Genomic DNA, 23,248 nt, shown 5'->3' with positions numbered 1-23,248 from the left:
CCTTCAGAGGTTTCCTTCCACTTACACAAACAGCTACTACCTATCCTCCATAAATACCACATATTGTAAAGTCAACTAAATACACACTTTAAACTCCTACATGGAATTTTCTCCTTATTTCCTTGCTCTGATTTCTCTATTTTGTCAATTTCTCAAGCTAGAAATCTTGATAATCTTTTACTTTTCCCTCAATTACACACTTCCTATAAACAATTCCATTTTCGTCCTTTACTTCCCATCCTTTTTTTTTTTTTTTAATCACTTACACCTGGAGTACCGTGATACAGGCAAAGAGCTGGCTTGCAAGGCTTCGGTTCCCTCTCTTTAACTGATTTTACCGACCATCACATGCTACTCTTTCTAAAATGGAACATAAACCACATCACTAGTTTTCAAGAACTTATCATGGATTCTCTTGCACATTAAATCTAAACCCTGCTGCCTACTTTTCAAATTTCTTATAAGCTGAGCCTACCGTAACTATTGAACTACATACACGTTAAGAATCATCTCCTACAGAAGCCACCCCCACTTTCACCTCCTTGTAAGCCATATTCCTTTGCCTCGGGCCTTAGAGATGGTGGACACATCCAAAAGTGGGAAGAAAAGACCATTTTCCTCCACCTACTCCATCCATAGCTATTATTTAAACATTCTACTTAGAGTACCACAATATAAACTCCCAGAAGGCAAGAATCATGCCTGTTATATCAACAAGATTTTATGCATAACTCCGTGCCTCCACATGGCAGGTACTCAAATATTTAGTGAATAAATACAATTCCCATCACAAAAAAGCAGTGTTCACTGAACTGTTGACCAATTCTGCAGAAAGGTAGTATTTGTGTTAACACTCCAACAAGGGAATGAGAAATTATAACTCCCAGGTATTTCTGCATTAGTCTTGAGTTACCCTGACCTGAGAAAACTTCCTAATGAGAAACCATTTCTAAGAAGTACCTCACTAGCCAATATTATGTATGTGTTTTAAGCAAATATCCATTATTCTAGACTTCTGGGCAGTTTTTGGTGACTGATGAACTACCATTCTGTGGTATAACAAGGGATGGAGACACAGCTGGTGAGGTCTAACGCCTGTGATGAGACACCTTAACAACTTTCTCCCTGCCGCTAATCAGTGCACGCAAGGTTGCTGTTCTAATAGAACACTTAAAAGAATGTTCTTACCAGCCAGGGTGATAGAGCAAAAATATTCTATGTTTCAGATTATTCAACATAATGTGATTCTGTACAATGCCCTAAATGTAAATAATGTTCAAAATTTACACTCAAATCCCAAGTAATGGCATTATTATACGTACAGCCGGACCAAAATACATACTACTGAATTTTATTTATAGTTTCCCCTGGTAAGAACTAAAGGCACCTTTTAATACAGATATCGCAAACATGTTATCATTTCAAATATTAGACAACAAAACAAAACAAAATAAAATGAAACAAAAATATACTCCTCGAATTCAGAAAACCCACAAATATCTTTACGCTAATATGTGAACTCTAAATTTTGCTATTTCTAAGGATCTTTGATTAATGCAAGTCACAAATATAAAGAACTGAGTAAGAGTGGCTTCATCAGCTTAAGATACACACCTTTCCAATGAAGATATCTAAGTTTAAACAACAGTGATTTAAAAACAAAAACATAATGTGTACCTGCAGGAAATCCCATTACATTGAATATTCTGTCCAGCTGGTCATGGTGATAAGGATTACTAGTTTTGATGTCCTCTTGTCGACAGTGAAATATTGGTTCTGACGTTAGTAGTTCTGCAAATATACACCCTATAGCCCAAATATCTTTAAAACAAAAAGAAAAAAAAAAAAAAAGAAAAGAAAAAAAAAGGAAAGGAAAAAAGAAAAAGAAAGGAGGAAAATAAAGTGGTTCTTTCCAAAAGAAAATGCATTTTTATCGTGGTGGGGAGTGGTTGTTTCTTGTTTTCCTAATAAGTCATATTAATTCCTAAAGCAATTAGAATTTAAAATATCATGGAATACTGTTTGTAAATATATTCCCACCCAATCCGCCCCAATTTTTCATTCCCTATTATACCTCCATTCCACCCAGTGGCTTCATTCCAAATTCAAATCAAATTTATTACCTACATTTTTGGCAATTTTTAAATGCTTCAAACATTACCTTATCTATGAAATACATACAAAGCTACATATGGAGCACAGGAACCACAAACAAACAAAATTAAACAAAAAATAAAACAAAAACAAGAAAACCCAAATAGCCTTTGAAATTGGGCATACTTGCCAAAAAAAAGTCAGCACAATTTTTTGAGGTAAAAATATTTTTTCTTCACCTAGTTTATGTACTTGCTAATTTGTAAAGTCTGATGATTATTCTCTCATGCAAGCAAGGTCATATTCCAATAAGAAAAAGACAGTGCCTGACCTCAAATATTCTAATGAAATCACATTTCTACTTGAACAGCTTTTTTTGTTCAAAGTATTTCTTTATGTTACAGTAGCATCAGATTTTCCAATTTAATAAAGACAAGAAAACAGGGAGCAAAATTCTACTTCAAGAGGCACAAAGGGTACAAACTCACTGGAATTACTTATAAAAGCCAGGCAAATGTATGCCTCCTTAACCCAACAAATTCCTTTCATTCACTTTAAGATATAGGCTAACTTTCATTCAGACTGAACTTTTACTCAACAGAACTGTTACTAGTAGAGGAAAGAGCTACATGCCAGTTTAGAATTTAAAACTGAAACTATTTAGTTTCCACTCTTGAGAAAGCCCTAAGCCAACAAGGTTGACTTCTCCATACTAGTAAGTACAACAGTGTGTATATAGCAGACACTCAATCAGTGGTTTTTGACTGATCTTATAACCATGGTAAGTAGATATAATGATAGAGGGAAAAATAAAAATCACTGTTTTATTAAAGGCAATTAATCAGGTATGTTAATAACTGTCACATAAATAGAAAATGAGAAAAAATGTTAATTTACAAATTAACTGAGAATTCCTAAACCCTAAAACTGGAATATAGATCTTGAATGTAAAATTATCACATGTACATTTCAGAGTAACAAGTTAATCGCCTATTTATTAGAGATTACACAACACACTGATGACAAGCGATTTTTAAAAATGACGCTGTGTTTGCGTATCAGTTTTCTCCCATATCAGAGAACCAAGTCAGCCAATACCACCATATGGAAAAGTACCAAGAAACACAAGCCAAACTATATTATTTTTAGTGTCAGAAAGTACACGGAAAAAACGATTTTGTGATTATTCTCTTTCCATGTGTGCCAAATAAATAGCTTGACCTATGATAATCTTAATCAGAGGGAAGGGAGACAAACTAAGTAGCATCACAAAAAGGGGCTGATGGGTCAGTCTGCATGGGTAAAACTCTACTCACAGCACCCAAAAGACCGGACAACTCATTCTGGTTAGCTATGAAAAATTCTAAAGAAGAAAACAAACTAGGTAAAGGAAGATGAAGGCAAGTAAGTCGTGTAGCTATCCTTAAAGCTACATTGCTTCCAAAATAAAAAGTCAGAAAGTAGGACGAAATAGTTTATTAAGCCCTGCCTAACCTTACCCTAATACCTCTTTGTATCTTTTCTATTATCTCTTACCTTTTAGCAATCTCATCATCCTTCCTTTCTTCAAAATCCTGATCCAGACATTAATCAGAAAGTTAAGTTAGCTACAAGCAGGCTATTATTTCAGATAAATTTCTAAATCTGTGAAAATAAGTCTCTCCTTCCTATCTTGCCTGATTTTTTTTTTTTTTTTTTTTTTGGGTTGTGCCAAGTTCATGAAAAAGTCCTTCCCTGTTCACCTCCCTGCCTACGTCCTTCTAGAAGACTTTCCAAGGTAAAAAACCTATGTATCTCATCTCCTTCTCAAAATGTGTAATACTTGTGTATAGCTACTGAACTAACCAGCCAAAGTAGATAGGAATTAGCATGCCATGTAGACCCAAGGGAAGGGGGGCTTGTTAAATAATGTATTAATCAATAGATGTATTAATAGCAAGTGTCTACCTTAATTAAAGAGTAAATTCTCATTTCTCTTTATCTTATAATGCATTTCCCACTTAACAGAATGCCACATAATCAGTGGGCATTCAGTTATTTGAGAACAAACATCTGAGTGTACCATACTTCAGTAAAATTTTAAGACTGCTTTAGTGATGATTAAAAACTGAAACTCCTCTTTCAGCCTGGTCTACAAAGTCAACCAAACAAAACCCCAAAATACTTAAAACTGAATTAAACTTTGTCGCTGGGAGTACAATGTTTACTGACCCATTATTTACTCGCTCTGGTTTAATGATTCAGCTTGCAGGTCTATAGAAGTGGATAAAATCTGTTGGCGACAGCAGGTGGGGACAGCATTTCCCTCTATGCTCTTTTGCTGCTTCTTAATATCCTTCAGTGTAACATAATCCACTAACTACACTAGCAGATTTCACCCTTGTAAAGGATGCCCCTGAAACGAACTACTGAGCAAGTAATCTGTGCATCAACTACAAAGGTTCTTCTATCAGCTGCTCAAACCACAATGATCTGACAGGGAAGTAAAAACACCAGGCAAGTTCTTTGATAAGTAGCTTTCACTGTGGGTGGTGTGTGAAATTTGTTGAATACTTTAATGGACCCTGAGGCGACTTACACAGGTAGTAGGAGGAATGCCAATGTGGTGGAGAGACCGGAATCGAGGAAGAAGTTTCCTTTTTTATTCCCTTATTCTATTTTTAAAAATTTATGTTAAAAATGGTTTATGTATGATTTCTCGCTTTCAAAAAAGTAATTTGAAAGATATGTATATTGTAACACTTTTGAGTCAATGTCTGCATAAAAGAAAAGGGCTTTCCAAGGTTGATCTTGGCCAAGTCAGGTATTCATGGGGGGGGGACCACCACCACAAAGGGTCTGGCACTGACCTCGGTTGCAATCATCTACACTCCAGTCAGTCCCCTCTGCAACTTCCCTACCTCAGAAGCAATTGTGTTATCCAACGTCACAGAACTTTTGTGTTATCCAACGTCCGTTTTGGATTTAAACGGGAATCTAGGAGATGATCTAGGCTAAATTCTCACTTTCAAAAAATGAGGCCAAAGAACTAAATCTTTGCTAAGGGCGAGCATGAGCGCGTATACACCGCCCTCCCGCCCCAGCGAGTGACGGAGCTAAGGCTACGAGTCAGATTAAGTTGCATACGTTTTGGTTTCTCGTTTCTCTAACAGTTATCCAATGAATTTTGATGATGAGAGGGAGTAAAAGGGGAAAAATATGAAGAAAGGCCTTCTCCTTTCCAAATTATAAAGCCATTTGGACAAATGGCTGGTAGTTTAGCTTTGTGACAAGCAGCCGTGCATCAAAACTGCCAGACTAGAGATTGTCCTCGTGAATAGTAACAGGTTATACAAAGTGCAATGTTCACAATAAAATGTTTCTGGAGAAAAAGATAATAAACAGTTTAAGTCAGAGACACAAGCTTCTGTGATGGTGTATTTTTTACTTCATTTCAATCAATTCAAAGTCTCAAGTTTCAAGTTGATAACAGCTAAGATTAGGCAATAACTTCTTTGTATCGTCTGTTAATATGTCTTATCAAAAATAACCCTGCTCTTACATATTCATTTCTAGATGGAAAAAATAGCTATGCATCATATTAGTTTATATGCTAAGCACTTAGAACACACGTATAAAAAAGATAACCAAACATGTGCCTAGGTAATAATATGTACCCCCAAAACAGGACTAGCTTCAATAACTTTTACTTTTCCTTCTTTCTAACTGACTTTTCAAAAAGTATTCTATTTTGGAGTCATTTCAGATTTGTATAACAGCCACAAAGATAGCACAGAGAAGTCCCATATCTCCCTGACTTAACTTTATCTACCTTTATTTTTCTATAAAATGAAATTGATGTCAAAGCAGGTACAAAGATTAGTGAACATAAAGATTTTCTGAGGGCACTTGGGTGGCTCAGTCAGTTAAGTGTCCTTTTGAGTCTTGATTTTTGCCTCAGGTGATGATCTCAGGGTTCATGAGTCTGAGCCCTGCGCTGGGCTCCGCGCGGAGAGCGTCTAGCCTGCTTGGGATTGTCTTTCTGCCCCTCCATAGCTCATGGGCTCTGTCTCGCTCTCTCTCAAAATAAATAAATAACCTTTTAAATTAAAAAAAAAAAAAGATTTTCTGAAGAAAGACATGTTGGGCTCAGATTAAGACAGGGAAATAATCACAAGTATTTCTTCTTTTCCCTCATTTATATACACTGAAATGGCAGCAACGTCCTTTCTGAACAGGAGGAAATCACTGGGGACAGGATTCGCTCATTTATTCAACAGAGAGTACCGAGTTCTCACTGTGTACCCTGTAGGCACTGGCCTACCGGGGTGACCAGCTGGGCAACGTCTATCTACTTTAGTGGATTTTAGATACTGTTCAATGTTACCACGGCAGTAAGCTAGAAGTGGGATGGGGAAGGCAGGGTGACTGTATGATCACAGCTCTCCCTGAAGAGGTAGCGTTTTGACTAAGATCTGAATGAAAAAAAAAAAGAGACTGGCTATATGAAGACCTGACTTGGCAGAGATATATAAGAACATTTCTGAAAGCTGGAAGGCAGATGGAACAGCTCAGAGAAGACCGTAGGCCACAGTATTATTGCCGAGTGGGAAGCAGGCCTGCCCTGTACAACTTCGTGAAGAGTCTGTCCTTGCAGCACCAGTTCCAAAGTCCGTATTCTATAAACAGTTCATTCTCCTTCCCCTAGTCCCCTCTGCTGCCCTGGGGCTATACAAAACTAGGGCCCAAAGTGGAAAGACTCTTCCCTTAAAGAATCTGAATGGTCTCAGGGCAAAGACTCGTGCATGCTGACACTTGGGGATCCCCCTGTTAAAGTTCTCTGCTAGATTACCCTAACGTCTGCCAATCAACGAGCCCTATGATCTGTGTACACAAAGTTCGCAAGCACCTTTCTGTTAACGTGACTCTTAAATATGAAGAGACAGGCAAGGATCAAGAGCACGACGTGTGGAAGGGAGACACCAAGGCAAATTAATAAAAAGGGAGCCTATAAAGAAAACACAGGTAAGTATTCCAGGAATACAGCACTGTCCTCACAGATATTCAAGAAGCTTCTTTCCATAATACAAAAAATTAACAGAGAATAAGAAGGGGTTCTAGGAAAAAAAAGACAAAAGCAGAAAAACAGAAGAAAAGTGGCATAAAGGATTACCCCCAGGAGTCCAATATCTGCCCATACTCAGTTTAGGAAAGAGAAACACAGAAGGCAGACAGAAGGAGGGGTGCCTGGGTGGCTCAGTTGGTTGAGCATCTGATTTCAGCCCAGGTCATGATCTCACGGCTTGTGAGTTCGAGCTCCGCGTCAGGCTCTGTGCTGACAGCTCGGAGCCTGGAGCCTGCTTCCGATTCTGCGTCTCCCTCTCTGTCTCTGCCCCTCCCCTGCTCATGCTCTGTCGCTCCTGTCTCAAAAATAAATAAACATTAAAAAAAAGTTAAAAAAAAAAAAAAAAAAGAAAGTAGACAGGATGAAATCAAAAGACTAGTGTAAGAGTTTTCTACCGACTTTCCACTATGAACTTCAGGATGAACGTGCTCACCAAGGAGCCAGCACATTACTGTGAAATACAACGATAAGAATTCTTATCTGTTTTCAGAAAGAAAAACCACCGAAGTAATCCACCAATGAATAAGACTGGCATGAGACTTCATTGGCGACACTAATGATACAAGACAATGGGGGAGCATCATCAAATTTTGAAGGAAAATTATTTTGTACTTAGAATTTTAAAGCTGGCCAAACTGCATGATACAGTAGGACACAGGCATTTTTCAGAAATACAAGAACTAGAAAATTTACCTCCCTTCCAAAGCAAGTTACTTGAGAACATGCTATAGCAAAATAATAAAGCCCAGAATGAAACACATCCAACACAGAAGAATTAAAAAAAAAAGAAAAGCCAGGATTAAAATCAATCCAGAATACAGCAAAGCATAGATGACTTCAGGATGGAGTTAACCAAGGGACAGAAAAAAAGCAGGCTCAATGTCATTCTGGAGAACGCAGAACAGGTTAAATAAGCAATAAAAACACGCAATAAAGGAGAAAAGAAAAGCAAAGCACATAAGAAAAGTACTCGATGATAAAATTCAGCCAAATAAAATGAGGCGGAATAAAGACTCAGTAATGGAAAAGAGGTGGTCAAAGGACTGTGGTAGTTGAGCACTGAATTCATTATAATACACAACCTGAGAATAAACGGTGGGAATTACAGCTGGCAAACAAAATTAATGTCATAAACATCAACAAGCTAGTAATAATAACGATGACAATGACATTTCTAAGATAGCTTATAAACTGAGAGCTCGGTGTGGAGGAAGTACAAGAGTACTAATTTCCTAGTCGTTCACTGTAGGGAGGTAACCAGCACAGTCAAAAATTGAAAAGTGAATTAAGATGTTTTCAACTCCCACTTTTTCCATAATTTTTTCCCCTTAACTCTAAGGGGATCTTTTAGAAGTTAATATTTCTTTTGCTGAAAGAAACATTTGTCTGAAGCTTAAGGGTTTAGAAATTTTACTGTGCTTACTTCTCTTTTCAAGTAAAATTAAATTTAAAATACATGTTTACTTAGAATGCATAGTATGATCCCATATGTTTTAAAAGTTTTAAAATACCTATTTATCTGTCAGAGAGAGATGCTTGAAATAATACCCTCCTAATGCTAATAATGGTATTTCTAGGTAAAAGAATTTTAGGACCGTTTTTGTTCTTCCTTTTATAATTTTCTGTATTTGATTTAATATATAGAAATATGTATATTTTACAACAACAAAGCCACTTTTCAAATGTCATGGAATTTTAATTAGCTCTACTCACCAATAGCTTTGGTATAATGTCTCGCTCCAAGAAGTAATTCTGGGGCTCGGTACCAGAATGTTACGACTACTGGATCCAGATCTGCTAAAGGCTTCAAAGGTGAATTAAATAATCGGGCAAAGCCCATATCAGCTGTAAAAAAAGATAATAATAATGTTGAGTCAATAGATTTTTACAAATTTAATTGACTACTCTAATTTTACCATTGTTATTTCATAAGATAGGAAAAAAGTGCTAAATTTGCAGGGCAGGGGGAGTGGGCGGGGGGGGAGGGGGACACCAAAAACGTTTCATCCCTTTCAACAGCCTAAATATAAACCAAGTCTGAGATCTTCAATCTTGGCAAACTCTTGTCATTTGCTCTTCACCTGGGTTACAGAGAGGCTCTGCTATCAGAGGTCAAGGGTGACCCTACTCCCCTGGGCAGATTTCTTTCCACCTGTCGCACCAATGCTGGGGACAGGGTTGTTAAGCTGCACGTCCATTCTTTGTACTGGTAATAAGCATTGAGACACCAGATCAGTTACAGTAAGGCCTTCCATTATTTGCATCAATAAGCCTTGTTCACTGGGATCATCAGAAGTTGACGATACAGTATGTTAACACCACTATTTCCCCCCATTTATTTTGGCTGAATTTTATTAGCTTAACTTTAAAGACTCATAGTAACTTTTTTAAGCTGGAAAAGACTTTTTAAAGGCCATCTAGTTCAATCGCCTCCCTTTTTTAAGAGGAAAAAAGAAGAAATTTTCAAAAGAAGAAATTAAATGATTTGACAAATGTCATAAACTCCTAGCTCAGAACGGGAGCTGTGGCATTTGACACAGTTTAGTAAGTACTGTAGTTATTCAGGCATGGCTGTTTGTCCTACTACACTGTAATCTTAAAGGCAAAAACTGTCTTTTTTCATCTATGTCTTTTAGAATCTACTGTCAGTACACGTAGCTTTTGTCAAATACATGTTGAATGAACAATCAATATTTATACCACCTATCAAAAATGTCAAGACTTATCCACCGTTTGTTTGGTTTTGCTCTCCTAATATACATTTTTAATGAAGTAGGCCCTTGTCTAACCTACTCAATTATGGAGGTTAAAAAAAAACAACACAGAAATTTGGCAAAGAATTAAAAACATGACTCACATTACTAAATACTGGTTTATAGAAGAACTAATATTTCTTTTTAAATGTAAATGCGTTAAGTCACTGGTATCCCCCCAAACTTGCTAACATCATACACATTATATAGAAGTATAATTCCAAACTAGATTTTAATTTGTTATATAAGATCTCCCCAAATCTTATAGTAAAACCATGCCTATAACTACTAGTTGGCTGAATCTTTTCTATTTTGCATGCTTTGAACTTACATTTGAACTTGATGCAACCAAATTGGGCTTTTTAAAACACAAGTAAGGACTTAATAGCATTTGGTGACTCTATGGTAAGTACTGACAGGGCCTAGCTCTTAAAGGGAGTCAATGACTAGGAGCACTTTGAGGTGCATCAAATGTTTGTGATACTAAAAAATTTGCAAGGTTTGTACGATAAAAGAACATTCTAAGAGTCTAATTAAAAGCGTAAAGTGAGATCTGGGGACTTTATAGGGGAGGACAGGGAAGAGGGATTAGCAACACCTAGGTTTTTCTTTGTTGGCAAAGTGGTACAAATCAGATGATAATTCGGATCTATATTAAACCTTCAATCAGAAATCACTATTTACTTTTTTGTATACTCCCACAATCCTGCTGCCTTTAAATATAATTTAGTTACAACATTTCTTCTACCCACACACAAGACAAACTAAATAAATGCAACAAACACAACTTGGAAAAGACAATGAAAAAAATAACCAGTTAGAATAAATAAATTTTAGTTCTATCTTTATAGGTACCAAACCAGAAATGGGTAAAGTTTTGCTTTCATATATAAGAAAACAGAGCTATTAGAAAACACGCCAAGGTATAGAATGCTTGTTACTTTTTTTCCCCCATCAGGCAAAGGCCTTCTATAGTAAGACAGGCTAGTTTGAACTTAAGGTTCTGTACCTATCCAGCCTTAACGGTTTTCCTAGTTTGTAATTTCTGATCTAGACAAGGTCAACAGAGGCATATGTTCTGATCTAATCTGGCTCAGGTGAACAGAACTGATGGTATAATTACTAGCACGCTGTATGCCCTTGTGACTAAAGGTGAGGCTGGCTTCTAACAGGGATAGAAGCCACTCACCTCTATAGGCTATTTTTAATGAACGCAAAGGTTTCTAAGAAACTTCCATGGTTTATTTTATAATTAGAACACTTCAATCTCTAAGGATTGTCTGACACCTTTTAAGAGTGTGAAACATTTTTCACTTTTAATGTAAACTCTTTAGAAATGGCTTTGATCAGATTGAACTACATGAATATATGCATATTATTACAGCAAAAATCAGAAGTGATACAGCTGCCTGCAAAAGTTTTAAAAGAGTGCTACGCTGTGACTTATCAAAGATAAAACATACCAATTTTTACTCTTCCTCGCTCAGGACCTTCACCCATAACTAAAATATTAGCAGGTTTCTGTGGAAACAAAATAGTGTTTTTTTTCAGTAGACAGTAGTGGTTTCTTTTAAATAGACAATATGCCAATATAACATAAATCCACCTTTAAAAAACCTCATTTACTCAAAAATTAAAATCGAACACAGGAAGTCACCAAGGAAACTTTGTGTATATATGCAAAGCAATATGCAAACTTCATGAAGGCCCAAATATGGCAGTGCTCTTCTGCATGTAGAGCGAAGGCTTTTCTTGGCCCTTTTATCAGTCTGTTTTCACTACTGTGGAGCATCTGACAGGAAGTTTAAATATTGTGCTTCCTGCCAACTTATATATAAAATGCCCTGCAACTTTAAGGGAAAATGTTATCTTCAAAGATGACTTCAATCTAAGTAAAAGGAAGGAGGGAAGGAGCCACCTGATATCTCTGTTCTTTTCTTTTGAAATGGCAAAGTATGTATCTATGTTTAAACAAATAAATTCTAGAGAAATCAATTTACTAAAGTCTTTCCTACATGAATTAGCAAAGTTAAGAGGAATTTTCTATGACCTCAATGGCTTTGAGGTTTTTATGTTTAAATAAAAAGAGAAGCTAAAATTTAAAGGGAGATTTTACAGAAGTAAAATTTCAAACAGTGTTATAGTCTCTAAATTAACTGTCATCTACAATCTGTTAGAGTGAGTGATATCTACTATATTGACATGTGAGGTTCGCCCCCTCCTCAGCAAGAAGTAAGAGGAGGGGAAGAAGGAAGGGAAGGGGGTTGTGGGGGGAGAGCAACCCCCAAAACTTTCTTACCCTGCTAGCCTGTCTACTTGGTCTTTAATTCTACCAGTCTGCTAAACAGAAGTGAAACTAGATCAGAACGCCCTTCAAATAGATCAAAGGAACCTTAAAATTAAAGATTTTTATGAAACCTGTTTACAGTAGTAACCAATTCACAGGCTTGCCTAACCATATTTGGTAACAGCCTCCATGCTATTACTGACAAAATGGAACATAGAATATATTATTCTATCAACTACTACAGATCAAAATTTTTTCCCCAGCAAAAAGAAAAGAACTGCTGAAATGGTAGCATATACATTTCAGAAATTACAACTCCCCACATTTTTCAAGGTGCGGAAACTAGGCACCAGAGAGATTAAAGGACTTGCCCTGTAAGTATAATCTACAAGATTGGGGCAACAGTAGAATCTACCCCATGGCTTAAGACTAATGCTCCCTTCCTAATATATCATTTTGAAAGTAACTTTGTGAATCAAGTTTTTCAATTAATGCATACTATAATAACAATAACAATGATGATGATAATGTTTCCTTCAAGAAAAAGGTTTTGGAACCTCTATCATTCACACACACACTCACACACACACACACACACACACACACACACACACACACACACACACACCTGACCCCCTGGGATAACCTGCAAGGTACCAAAAGGAAGTACAGAACTAACAATACTCCCCAGGAGCTACCTGTAAGTACTGCCTAGCACAAATAAAATTGCTTTTGTGCACCATGTTCATCAATCACCACTGGGTTACCCTCTGCAGAGACTTTCAGAGCTCAGCCTACTTCAAAATGAAGTCAGATCTCTGAGACTAGTGTAAAGTGTTGAAGGCCCAGGAGGGCTTTCCAAGAGGAATCAGGCAGCATTTCTACTTGGCAGAGGGGAGAGGCTTGCTCTCAACTACCAATGTGGGCTTAGGAGGGAACTTCCATGCCTATGCTAGAACTCTCTTATGGTCCACTGGGGCAGAACTCCCTAAACATCTCTTGAACCCATTCCCTACTCTTTAGCCCCATTAGGATTCTTTCCCCATCAAATCCATCTTCTGTAATGTGGCCAGGGTCACCTTTCTAAGAGAGGAAGCTGATCATGTGACTCCCTTGCCTAAAATCTTCCACAGCAACACGGAAAATTCTTACAAGATTGGGTGAAAACAGCACAACACAAAATGATATATAGACTGTGATTACAAAGAGGTTTTAAAAAAAGTACAATGAGTAAGAACTAGAAGAACCGAAAGAGTTGGTGACAGTGGTATAGGTGAACCTTTCAAAAGTCTTTGAATCCTTTTGCCATGCCTTATTACTAAAATACTATTTCTACTTTAGCCTCTCACCACCTGTGAATAAGACCCAAAGTCCTTATGAGGGGATGCAAGGCACCTGCAAGCTCATTCCCACCAATCTTTCCCGTCCCACCTGCCACCACCCACACTGTTTTCGGTGTCCTGTGACTAGACCTTTCAAAACTAAGTCATTGCTATCCCATTACTTCTGTCCCCAAAGACCTTTCCTTTGTTATTTGGCAAAATCTGATTCTCTCCCCACACCCCCCCTTAATGACATAAATAGTACACGAATACATTCTGATTGTAAACAATTCAGACCATAAAGTCACGTCTCAACTAAACGTTAAAGACCCTTCCTTCACCCATGGCTCCTGCTCCTCAGCCATACCCTAAGTCCCACCCCCTTCTCCAGAGATGCAGGTTGCTTAACTGGTTTGCTGTGATGAACTTTCACCACACTTCAGTGCTCAATCCTAAAATGCAATCTCCATATCTGGCAAGAGCAGAGCACATGGACATCTCTCTCCTCCTTTTGTTTTAGATGTAGTGGAAAATCTTTTTTTTTTTTTCTTACTCATTCAGCAGCTGGGCCCATACCTGAGAAGCCCTAGGGTGAGTGGCATCAGTCAGCATGCTACAAGGTAAAGGGGGACAAACACCCTCTCTTGCTCCTCATTCTGTTCTCGACTCATCAGACTGGTCGAGTTCCAAACCTGGGTTTCAGCATGGGGTGGGGAATACACAGCTTCTCTGTCAAGGTCTGGTCTAATACTGGGGCTTGGGGCCACAGCTCTAGTTCATAGTTACAAATTGCTTTTCTAGGCAACTCACTGCCTATTTATGATCTGAAGCAGGTCTTGGGGATAAAAGCCATTACCAACATTACCTCTGTAAGTGAATTTAAAATTCAGGTTGGGCCATGCTATATAGTCACAAGCAAAAGAGAATGGTGTTGTGTTGTTTCAGTAACACTATACACAACGGGTCCCTCCTCATGTTATTTTCCACGGTAGCCTTCTATATGCCCCAGGGTATGATGTTTTGATTCAGTAGGTAAATCTAACACTCAATTTCTTTTATCAATATAATCTAATGGAAGTCTCAAGAGAAAACAGGCAGAAAGGCCCTAAAGATCAAAAGTACTTTTGTTATTATTTCTGTTTTGTTGCTTAATCAGTATTAAGGAAGGCTTCAAAGACTTGATGATTTTTGTTTGTAGTACGCTCACATAATATTCCCCAAAAAAGCTAATTTCTTTTTTCTTTCTTCTTTGTCTACTAGGAGAATCTGGTAGGGATTTTTAGCTCTAGAGCCAAAACTTCCAAGTAGTTAGTGACAATACATGAATCAAATTAGTAATAACCAGAACTGTGATAAACAGTCCATTATCTTTTATATGCTATTCAACATAATCACTTTGAAAGCATGTATAGAATTTTACATTTTAATGAGGCACGTACTCTATTAAACTATATTTTTGCTATGGAGATCAGAGGTCCAACGTGTTAGAAGTATTATTACATCATAGCAACATCTTCAAACATAGCTATGCTATGCACAGACATTACAGAGCACCTTTTATTGCCTATTGAACGACTAAATAAATCAATGAGATACCTGAAGTATACTTCTTGTTTGAAACTATTATATCCTTCTATTGCTGTTTTGTTTCTCCCAGAAAAAAACAAAACAAAACAAAACAAAAACCTGTTTGTAATTAAAAGAACAGGTCCTTGTTTTATACGACAGGCTTATGGCTTTTCTTGTTTTCTGTTGGTATGCTTCCCCCAAAACTCAATTATTTCCTAAAGCAAGATGTTTGTATTGCAGAGAAAACCATTCATGTAGAGGCATTCTCTTCTCCAGAATTTGTCATGCTGTGAAATAGTTCACTGATGACTTTGGCACACAGCAGAGATGGCAAATTGGTTTCATTTCGGGGGTCAATCCTGATTAAAAAAAAAAAAAAAGGTTAAAGACTGCAGGGAGCTCTATCTTGAGAAAGACAAGAAATGGGCTGATCCGGAAAGTGCCAATATCAGATACATCTGACAAAGGTGCAGAAGTGGAGAATGATAGCCTATCTGTCCCGATAACTGCCAAGACCTTATTTTAGGGGTGAAAATGGGGTCTTCATATGCGCGCTAATGTGTCAAGGCAAAATGGAGACTTGCAGTCAACAGGAAAGTTTGATTCTTGATGGATCTATTAAAAAAAAAACACAAAAAAACAAAATACAGCTACCCATAAGAAACCACTGCCAGTGCTGTTCTCTAAGATTTATTCAGAATTTAACTTCCACAAAACATTGTACACTTTCTGGGGGCACACATTCTAGATAATAACTTTCAGCTTGCTTGTTAATCAATATGTACAATACATACTAAAAACCTTAACGCTGATATACATATATGAGATTCAAACATGAGCAGCAAAGTCTTAAATAGACATATATTCGGTAATTAAAAAAACTGTTTTATAAGAAACCTTGTAAGGAGTGGAGTTAGAGAGAAATTTGGAAATCCAGTGAATAAAGTCTGGAAGACCATTTATCATAGTTTCATTTTTTCTTCCAAGCTATGAATTTTAATTTTTTACCTCTAATATTAAAATTTATCCCAGTATTGCTTCTGAACATCTTTAAGCTAAAGAAGAAATTATCAACTACTCCAGTAAAGTTAATTCTTGCTTTTTGTATAAATTCGAAAAAAAAAATGTACAGAATTTAACAAATTCTGTTTCCTGATGAGAAAACAGATGTTACTTTATAACCAGTAACTTCATCCTCTACAGTCAACAGTTCAAGTACTCTACATTTATCCCTGTATTTGAGGAACTAAGAGGCAGTGAGGCCTAGAGATCAACAGAGCAGCAAGCCAGGGGCAGACAGTTTAGACTAATGGGTAGGGTAAATTCAGGCAAGGAAAGGCTTTGCACAGGTGATGACAGCTGACGTGTGAAAGCTCAGGAGCTGGTCTGGAAGATAAGCAACGGGGGACGGTGCCTCCAGAATTTACTAATGTCCTCTAGGAAACCAGTGCAAGGCTGGGTCTGCACCCTCTCGGGGGATGGAGACAGCATGCACTAGGGCATCGAAACACATGGGTGCACTGACGAATCTTTTACTTACCTAACAAGTCCTCTTTTAGGGAGAATAGGAATTAGGTTCTTTGTCAGAGTCGATGCTAATCAAGATACTTTGAAACAAGCATTAACTACATGGCAGTAATCATGCTAATAATAGAGGACAATTCTTCTCAATAAGCCTCTCCTACATCCCTCCAGTCCAGACTACTACTCTACTTTTTGTTTTCATCTAGGTGATACAAAAGTAAATAAAATGGTCTTTCACCACGTTGTGAATATGATCATCATAAGTATTTCTAATAATAAACATGATTCACATTATTAGTTTAAAATTGCTATCTTTTAAAACGATAAATTTTGAATTTTTAACTTACAAAATTCTTAACCTGTCCCTTTTAGGCAATTGAGGCATAAAATACTAGTTTAAGTGCAACAAGATCAATCTGGAATATAATGTCCTATTTTTAATGACACAACAGTCATTTTCTTACTGTCACAGACTACCAGAAACAATATTCATTTCATTAACAATGAAACATGGGGGCACAGAACAGAAACATGGCAACAGAAATAAACTTTAATTTTAAAGCAAAGCTAGAGCTCATTTGTTCCTAATAAAGAATGTGTGGGTGCATATATTAATACATATATGTGTATATTTTCTTATAGATGGAAATGTATTTTCCAAGTTGGATTTATTGAATTGTATTTTTGTAAAGTTTTAAGGTATGTTGTAACCATAGTTTAAGCAAAGAATCTAATAAAGTGCCCAATAAGAAAAAAAGTACCTATTACTCGAAGACTAGAAAACTGAGTAACATTAAGGAGATCAAATACATCTTAAGGGAGAGGTATTAAGGGGTAGAGACAGGATATCAAAAATCTTTTAGTTTTCAAAATAGTTCCAGTTTCATTATTAAGAATTTAACTAAATTTTGGGAATGCAAGCTGGTGCAGCCACTCTGGAAAACAGTATGGAGGTTCCTCAAAAAACTAAAAATAGAACTACCCTATGGCCCAGCAATTGCACTACTAGACATTTATCCACGGGATACAGGTGTGCTGTTTCGAAGGGACACAGGCACCCCCATGTTTATAGCAGCACTATCAACAATAGCCAAAGTATGGAAAGAGCCCAAATGTCGATCGATGGATGAATGGATAAAGAAGATGTGGGGTGTGTGTGTGTGTGTGTGTGTGTGTGTGTGTGTGTGTATGGAGATATATATATATACACACACACACACACACACACATATATATATATATCTCCATACACACACACACACACACACACACACACACACACACACACACACACACACACACACACTGGAGTATTACTTGGCAATCAAAAAGAATGACATCTTGCCATTTGCAACTACATGGATGGAACTGGAGGGTATTATGCTAAGTGAAATTAGTCAGAGAAAGACGAAAATCATATGACTTCACTCATATGAGAACTTTAAGAGACAAAACAGATGAACATAAGGGAAGGGAAACAAAAATAATATAAAAACAGGGAGGGGGACAAAACAGAAGAGACTCATAAATATGGAGAACAAACTGAGGGTTACTGGAGGGAGGGGTTGTGGGAGGGGGGATGGGCTAAATGGGTAAGGGGCATTAAGGAATCTACTCCTGAAATCATTGTTGCACTATATGTTAATTTGGATGCAAATTTTAAAGGATAAAAAATAAAATTAAAAAAAAGAATTTAACTAAATTTACCAAAAAAAAGTATACATAGTTTATATTTAAATCTGAAAATCACTGTAATTCCAAATACTATTCTAAACAATATTAATTTATATATTTGATAGTATAACAGTAATCAGTAATACTGTTTTGTGTTGTCTTCCCAAGTATTATTTTCTGGACAAATCTGGATGTTTGTACATTACACTTACTAACTACATTGTATTTTTCTATTAATAGATAGCTGGTTGTATTTGCCCCAAACCCCCACTTCTGGAATCAACCCTGATGATGCTCCCATTGACAATGTTTGTATAAATTATACTTGCCTCCCCTCAAACCCCAAACACCCTGAAACATACACCAGGTAATTGGGATGAAATCTCAAATGTAGAATTATCAGACCAAGTAATATCAAGAGCTTTATTGTTCTAAAACCAGAAGTTTTTCTTTAATGTTTACTTATTTTGAGACAGACAGACAGATAGACAGAGAGGGGGGGGAGACAGCATCCCAAGCAGGCTCTGCTGTCAGCCCAGAGCCCGACACTAAGCTCGATCTCATGAACCATGAGCTGAAACCAAGAGTTGGATGCTTAACCAACTGAGCTACCCAGGTGCCCCACAAAAGTTTGTTTTGTTTTTTAAGTTTCAAAGGTGGATACATGCTCAATGGATATAACTTGGGGAAATAAAGAAAGTACAATGTGCTTGATAATAGACGACTGAAAACAAAGCAACTGTATATAATCTCTAAACTAACAGAGGGCCACTATAAACATTATCAGTATGCCTTTTTATTTTTTCCTCCATATAAAAATTAAAAATGGCATTATACTAAATACATTGTTTGTACCCTCCTTCCTCACTAGTATATCATGAAGATTTTTTAGTCTGAAAATTACTTTCCTGATATAATATTCATGAATCATATGGATTCCCTGTAACTTATACCAATTATCTCTTATTAAAATGTTGAGGTTGTTCCTAGTTTCTTAATAAAAGAAAAATAATGCCATAACAAACATTTCTGTATGTACCTATGATAAATTCCTAGAAAGTCAAATTATTTGCATAAATGTTATAAACATTCTTAAGGTTTTTTTGGATACACATTAACAGATTTTGCCCTTGAAAGGTTCAAGTATCAATTTTATAAATTCAACATTGTTTTATACAAAACAATACTATTAAGTATGATAAAAGCAATCCTCAAAACCAAAAGCAATGTGTATCCAAGTAAGATTTTATAATTTTTATTAGCTTGATACATAACTTAAATATTTTAATTTGAGGATCTTTCATTGATACGCATGTTATGATTTACTCTCTCTAGATTTACCTGAGGAGGCTTAGGTTACTAAACTTAAATATTCACATCAATTCTCTATATTCTAGTTAGTAAAGGTAGATTCAATTATTTTTGCCATTTTTCTAATATATTACTTTCTTCTTGCTACAAACTTTACATTTTATATAAGAGCATTTATACTATTGTTTTCTATTAAGAGTATTTTTACTCTTGTTTTTACATTTCAGCATATCTATCATATCTTTAGTGATAGTCAGGAATTTACTTGGTTAGGAATTTATCTCCAGCTAAAACTAGAATAAATATCTCATTTTTTTTTAATATTTTTTTTTAATATTTATTTTTGAGAGAGAGTGAGCAAGAGAGTTGGGGAGGGGCAGACAGAGAGAGACAGAATCCGAAGCAGGTTCCAGGCTCCAAGCTGTCACACAGAGGTCAATGCGGGGCTGGAACTCACAAACTATGAGATCATGACCTGAGCTGAAGTCGGCCGCTTAACCGACTGAGCCACCCAGGAGCCCCTACCATCCAGATTTAACCATTAATATTTTGGTATATTTTCTTTTGTTGACATATTTTTCACTCAGTATTTTACTTCCACTATGTTGAGATCTGCTTTCTCTCTTAACGTTATAACAACATTACTTACACTTACCATAATTTTATTACTTTTTTACACTTCAATCCAAGTTAGTTAAAACAGTGTAGTAATGATTTCAGGAGCAGAATTCAGTGATCCATCACTTACATACAACACTGAGTGCTCATCCCAAGTACCCTCCCTAATGCCCATCACCCATTTAGCCCCTCCCCTTAGCAGAGCCCTCGGTTCGTTCTCTGTATTTAAGAGCCTCTTATGGGTTGCCTCCCTTTCTGTTTTTATCTTATTTTTGTTTCCCTTCCCCCATAAACATAATTTAAAAAGATTTTTCTTTAATGTTTATTTACTTTTGAGGGAGAGAGGGAGACAGACAGCAGGAGCAGGAGCGAGGGAGGGGCAGAGAGAGAGAGAGAGGGACACAGAGAACCCAAAGCAGGCTCCAGGCTCCGAGCTGTTAGCACAAGGGTCTCAAACTCACGAGCCATGAGATCATGACCTGAGCCGAAGTCAGACGATTGACTGAGACCCCCAGGCTCCCCCACCCATGAACATAATTTTAAATGGCTACACAACAGGTCAATTTTTCTGCATGTTACAATTTGCACATTTTCCAGTTGTTACACAGGTACGTTTTTTCAATTTGTCATTATCAATAATGCTGTGATGGCCTTTTCACCATTTTTTAGTAATATCCGTAAGAGAGTTTGTTAAAAGTAGGATTGCTAGATCAAAAGGAATGATTGATTGATTGATTGATTGATTTGAGAGAGAGAGCGTGTGCACCTGCACGTGTTGGGGAGAGGGGCAGGGGAAGAGAAAGAATCTTAAATAGGGCTCCACACTCAGCATGGAGCCCGACGCAGGGCTCAGTCCCACGAGGGTGAATGCAGCCCTTTATTTTTCTTCTTAATTTTTTCTGTTGTTATTCTTTACTTCTTCCTACCTTTTACCTACTTTTTTATTTTTAGATTCTCCTCTTCCTCCTTACCATGAAGGCCCAGACTACCTGATTTTGCCAGCCGGTGTTAATCAAAAGGAAACAAAAATAAAACTAAAAGAGAAGATCAATCAGAAGAAGAGAGAGGTCAGGGTCATACATTCTGGTTTTTTGACTCTGCCTTATAAGGCATACAGCTATGTAACAAGTGTACCGCACTAAGACAGAACACTAGTCGCTGCTGGAAATGCTCAACGGTGACAGCATGGTTACTGCCGCATGCATTCCCAAGAATCACTACACCGGGTAAGGAATGGGAATGGTCACTTCTAAGATGACTTCCAACTTTATAGTCTATTAGTTTATGACATTAGGGAACACAAAAAAATGCTCTTCATTTCAAATGGTATATGGTGTTTACATACACAGATTTTTAAACTAATGATTAAAAAAATTAGCAGTCTATCTCCCATCATTTACATTTTCGTTAAATAGGCATCTTGAATTGTACTGACCTAAATTACAAGCCTATCTGTAGTCTGAAAAGGCCATGAATTCAGAGAATTGAAACTAATCTTAGAAACTCACACACCTATTGTGGCAAAGGGAGTTAGGGATCCTTAGATTATATACCTACTTAAAAGTATTATATCTATGGCATGATATATATCTGAAGGCAAATTATACATAAATAATAAAAATGGACATAGGTTATTACAACAAAGGGACACTCTGAAAAACAAGTAAAATCCTAACTGTACTAGGGGCAGGAAACTTTAATAAAGAAATATTTCTTCAACAGTTAATTCAATAACTATTACTAATTTAATATCTAATTGTACCTGAGGAAACTTTTAGTTTTACTCAATCTAAAAAAAAAAAATCCTATGTGTTGATTAGAACATTTATAAAAATTTACTCAAAGTCCTGAACTTTTATGTTGAACTGACTTTGAAATATGGCTAGCTGCATGTGCTTATTTCTGTAGGAAGACTTACTTTTACCCTCTTATATAACCATTTCTCATTTGCTTGTATCCAGTAAAGACCTACAGTTATCAAACTGAAAAAGACGGAAAGATATATATGGCCAAGGGAGCCTGTGATCTAAACAGGTTTAGATAACAATTTTAGCTCAGATAAGACAAAACCTTATCTAATATACTCTTATCTTTAAAGATTAAATTACTTTGACAAATATTCATTAGTGTAGAAGACAATATAATACTCTAATATTCTAAAAGGCCTGACTCTACTATTAGAAAGCTAGACTGGAATATTAATTTTTATATGTTTTTCAGAATATAATACAAAAAATTCTGAAACTTATTTTTAGAAAAAGCATTTCTTGGTATTTTGACTATAGACAGTATGTCTCTTTTCCTAATGTAAAAGTCTAAAGGCCAAAAGAGAAAAAGGATATATTACCACTATATCCAGTAGTAATAACTTGTATCAGGGACCCGGTAAATTCTTGTCTTTAATATGATTCAAAAGTCCTTTAAACAAAACCTTCCCAAATCTGCCCTGTTTTTGGAAACACACTGCTCTGGATGATAGTAAATTTTGTTTATAAAAAATGGAAGCAGTTGGGGCACCTGTTGGCTCAGTCCATTAAGCATCTGACTCTTGATTTTGGCTCAGGTCATGATCTTGCCATAAGATTGAGCCCTGTGTCAGGCTCAGTGCTGACACCATGGAGCCTACTTGGGATTCTCTCTCCTTCTCCCTCCCTCTGCCCCGCCCCCGCTTAAGCACACTCTCTTTCTCTCCTTCGAAGTAAACAAAACATTTTTAAAAAATATGCAAGCAGTTGTGTAAATGATATAATGATGTTATCCCGTCAATTATGTCGAAAGAAGAGAAAAATAGAGAAAAGATATATCAGACTCAAAACTCTGATAATCCTTTACTTCTATTGAATTTTCAGGATCACTCAAAAATATCGTCTTAAACTCTTAAAAAAAAAAAAAACACAAAAACCTTGACGAGATTATTTAGAATAACCCTTCTTGATTGGTGAGAAATTTGACTAAAAAAATTCTAGCAGTGTGTTGATAAAGTATCTGAAAA

At 36.6% G+C, this 23,248-nt stretch overlaps 1 protein-coding gene across 9 annotated transcripts in view; it reads right to left on the bottom strand.

Annotated features, from left to right (window-relative positions):
• The window catches only part of CDK8 (cyclin dependent kinase 8), a 120,124-nt gene that overhangs the window by 16,904 nt on the left and 79,972 nt on the right, over positions 1–23,248 (bottom strand). For 8 of the 9 annotated variants that reach the window (XM_042986730.1, XM_015540103.2, XM_042986621.1 and 5 more), the window contains 3 exons: positions 11,415–11,472; positions 8,912–9,043; positions 1,678–1,821 (listed from right to left, as the gene is read on the bottom strand). In XM_042986730.1, coding sequence (XP_042842664.1) covers positions 1,678–1,821; positions 8,912–9,043; positions 11,415–11,472 — 334 coding nt within the window. The remainder of the gene's footprint in view (positions 1–1,677; positions 1,822–8,911; positions 9,044–11,414; positions 11,473–23,248) is intronic. The other variant, XM_042987072.1, reaches the window with a different exon arrangement.

The sequence above is a fragment of the Panthera tigris genome, chromosome A1, assembly GCF_018350195.1.
Source record: "Panthera tigris isolate Pti1 chromosome A1, P.tigris_Pti1_mat1.1, whole genome shotgun sequence".
Classification (NCBI taxonomy): Eukaryota; Metazoa; Chordata; class Mammalia; order Carnivora; family Felidae; genus Panthera; species Panthera tigris.
Note: the sequence above shows the minus strand (reverse complement) of the source record. Positions and strands in the feature narration are given on the sequence as shown.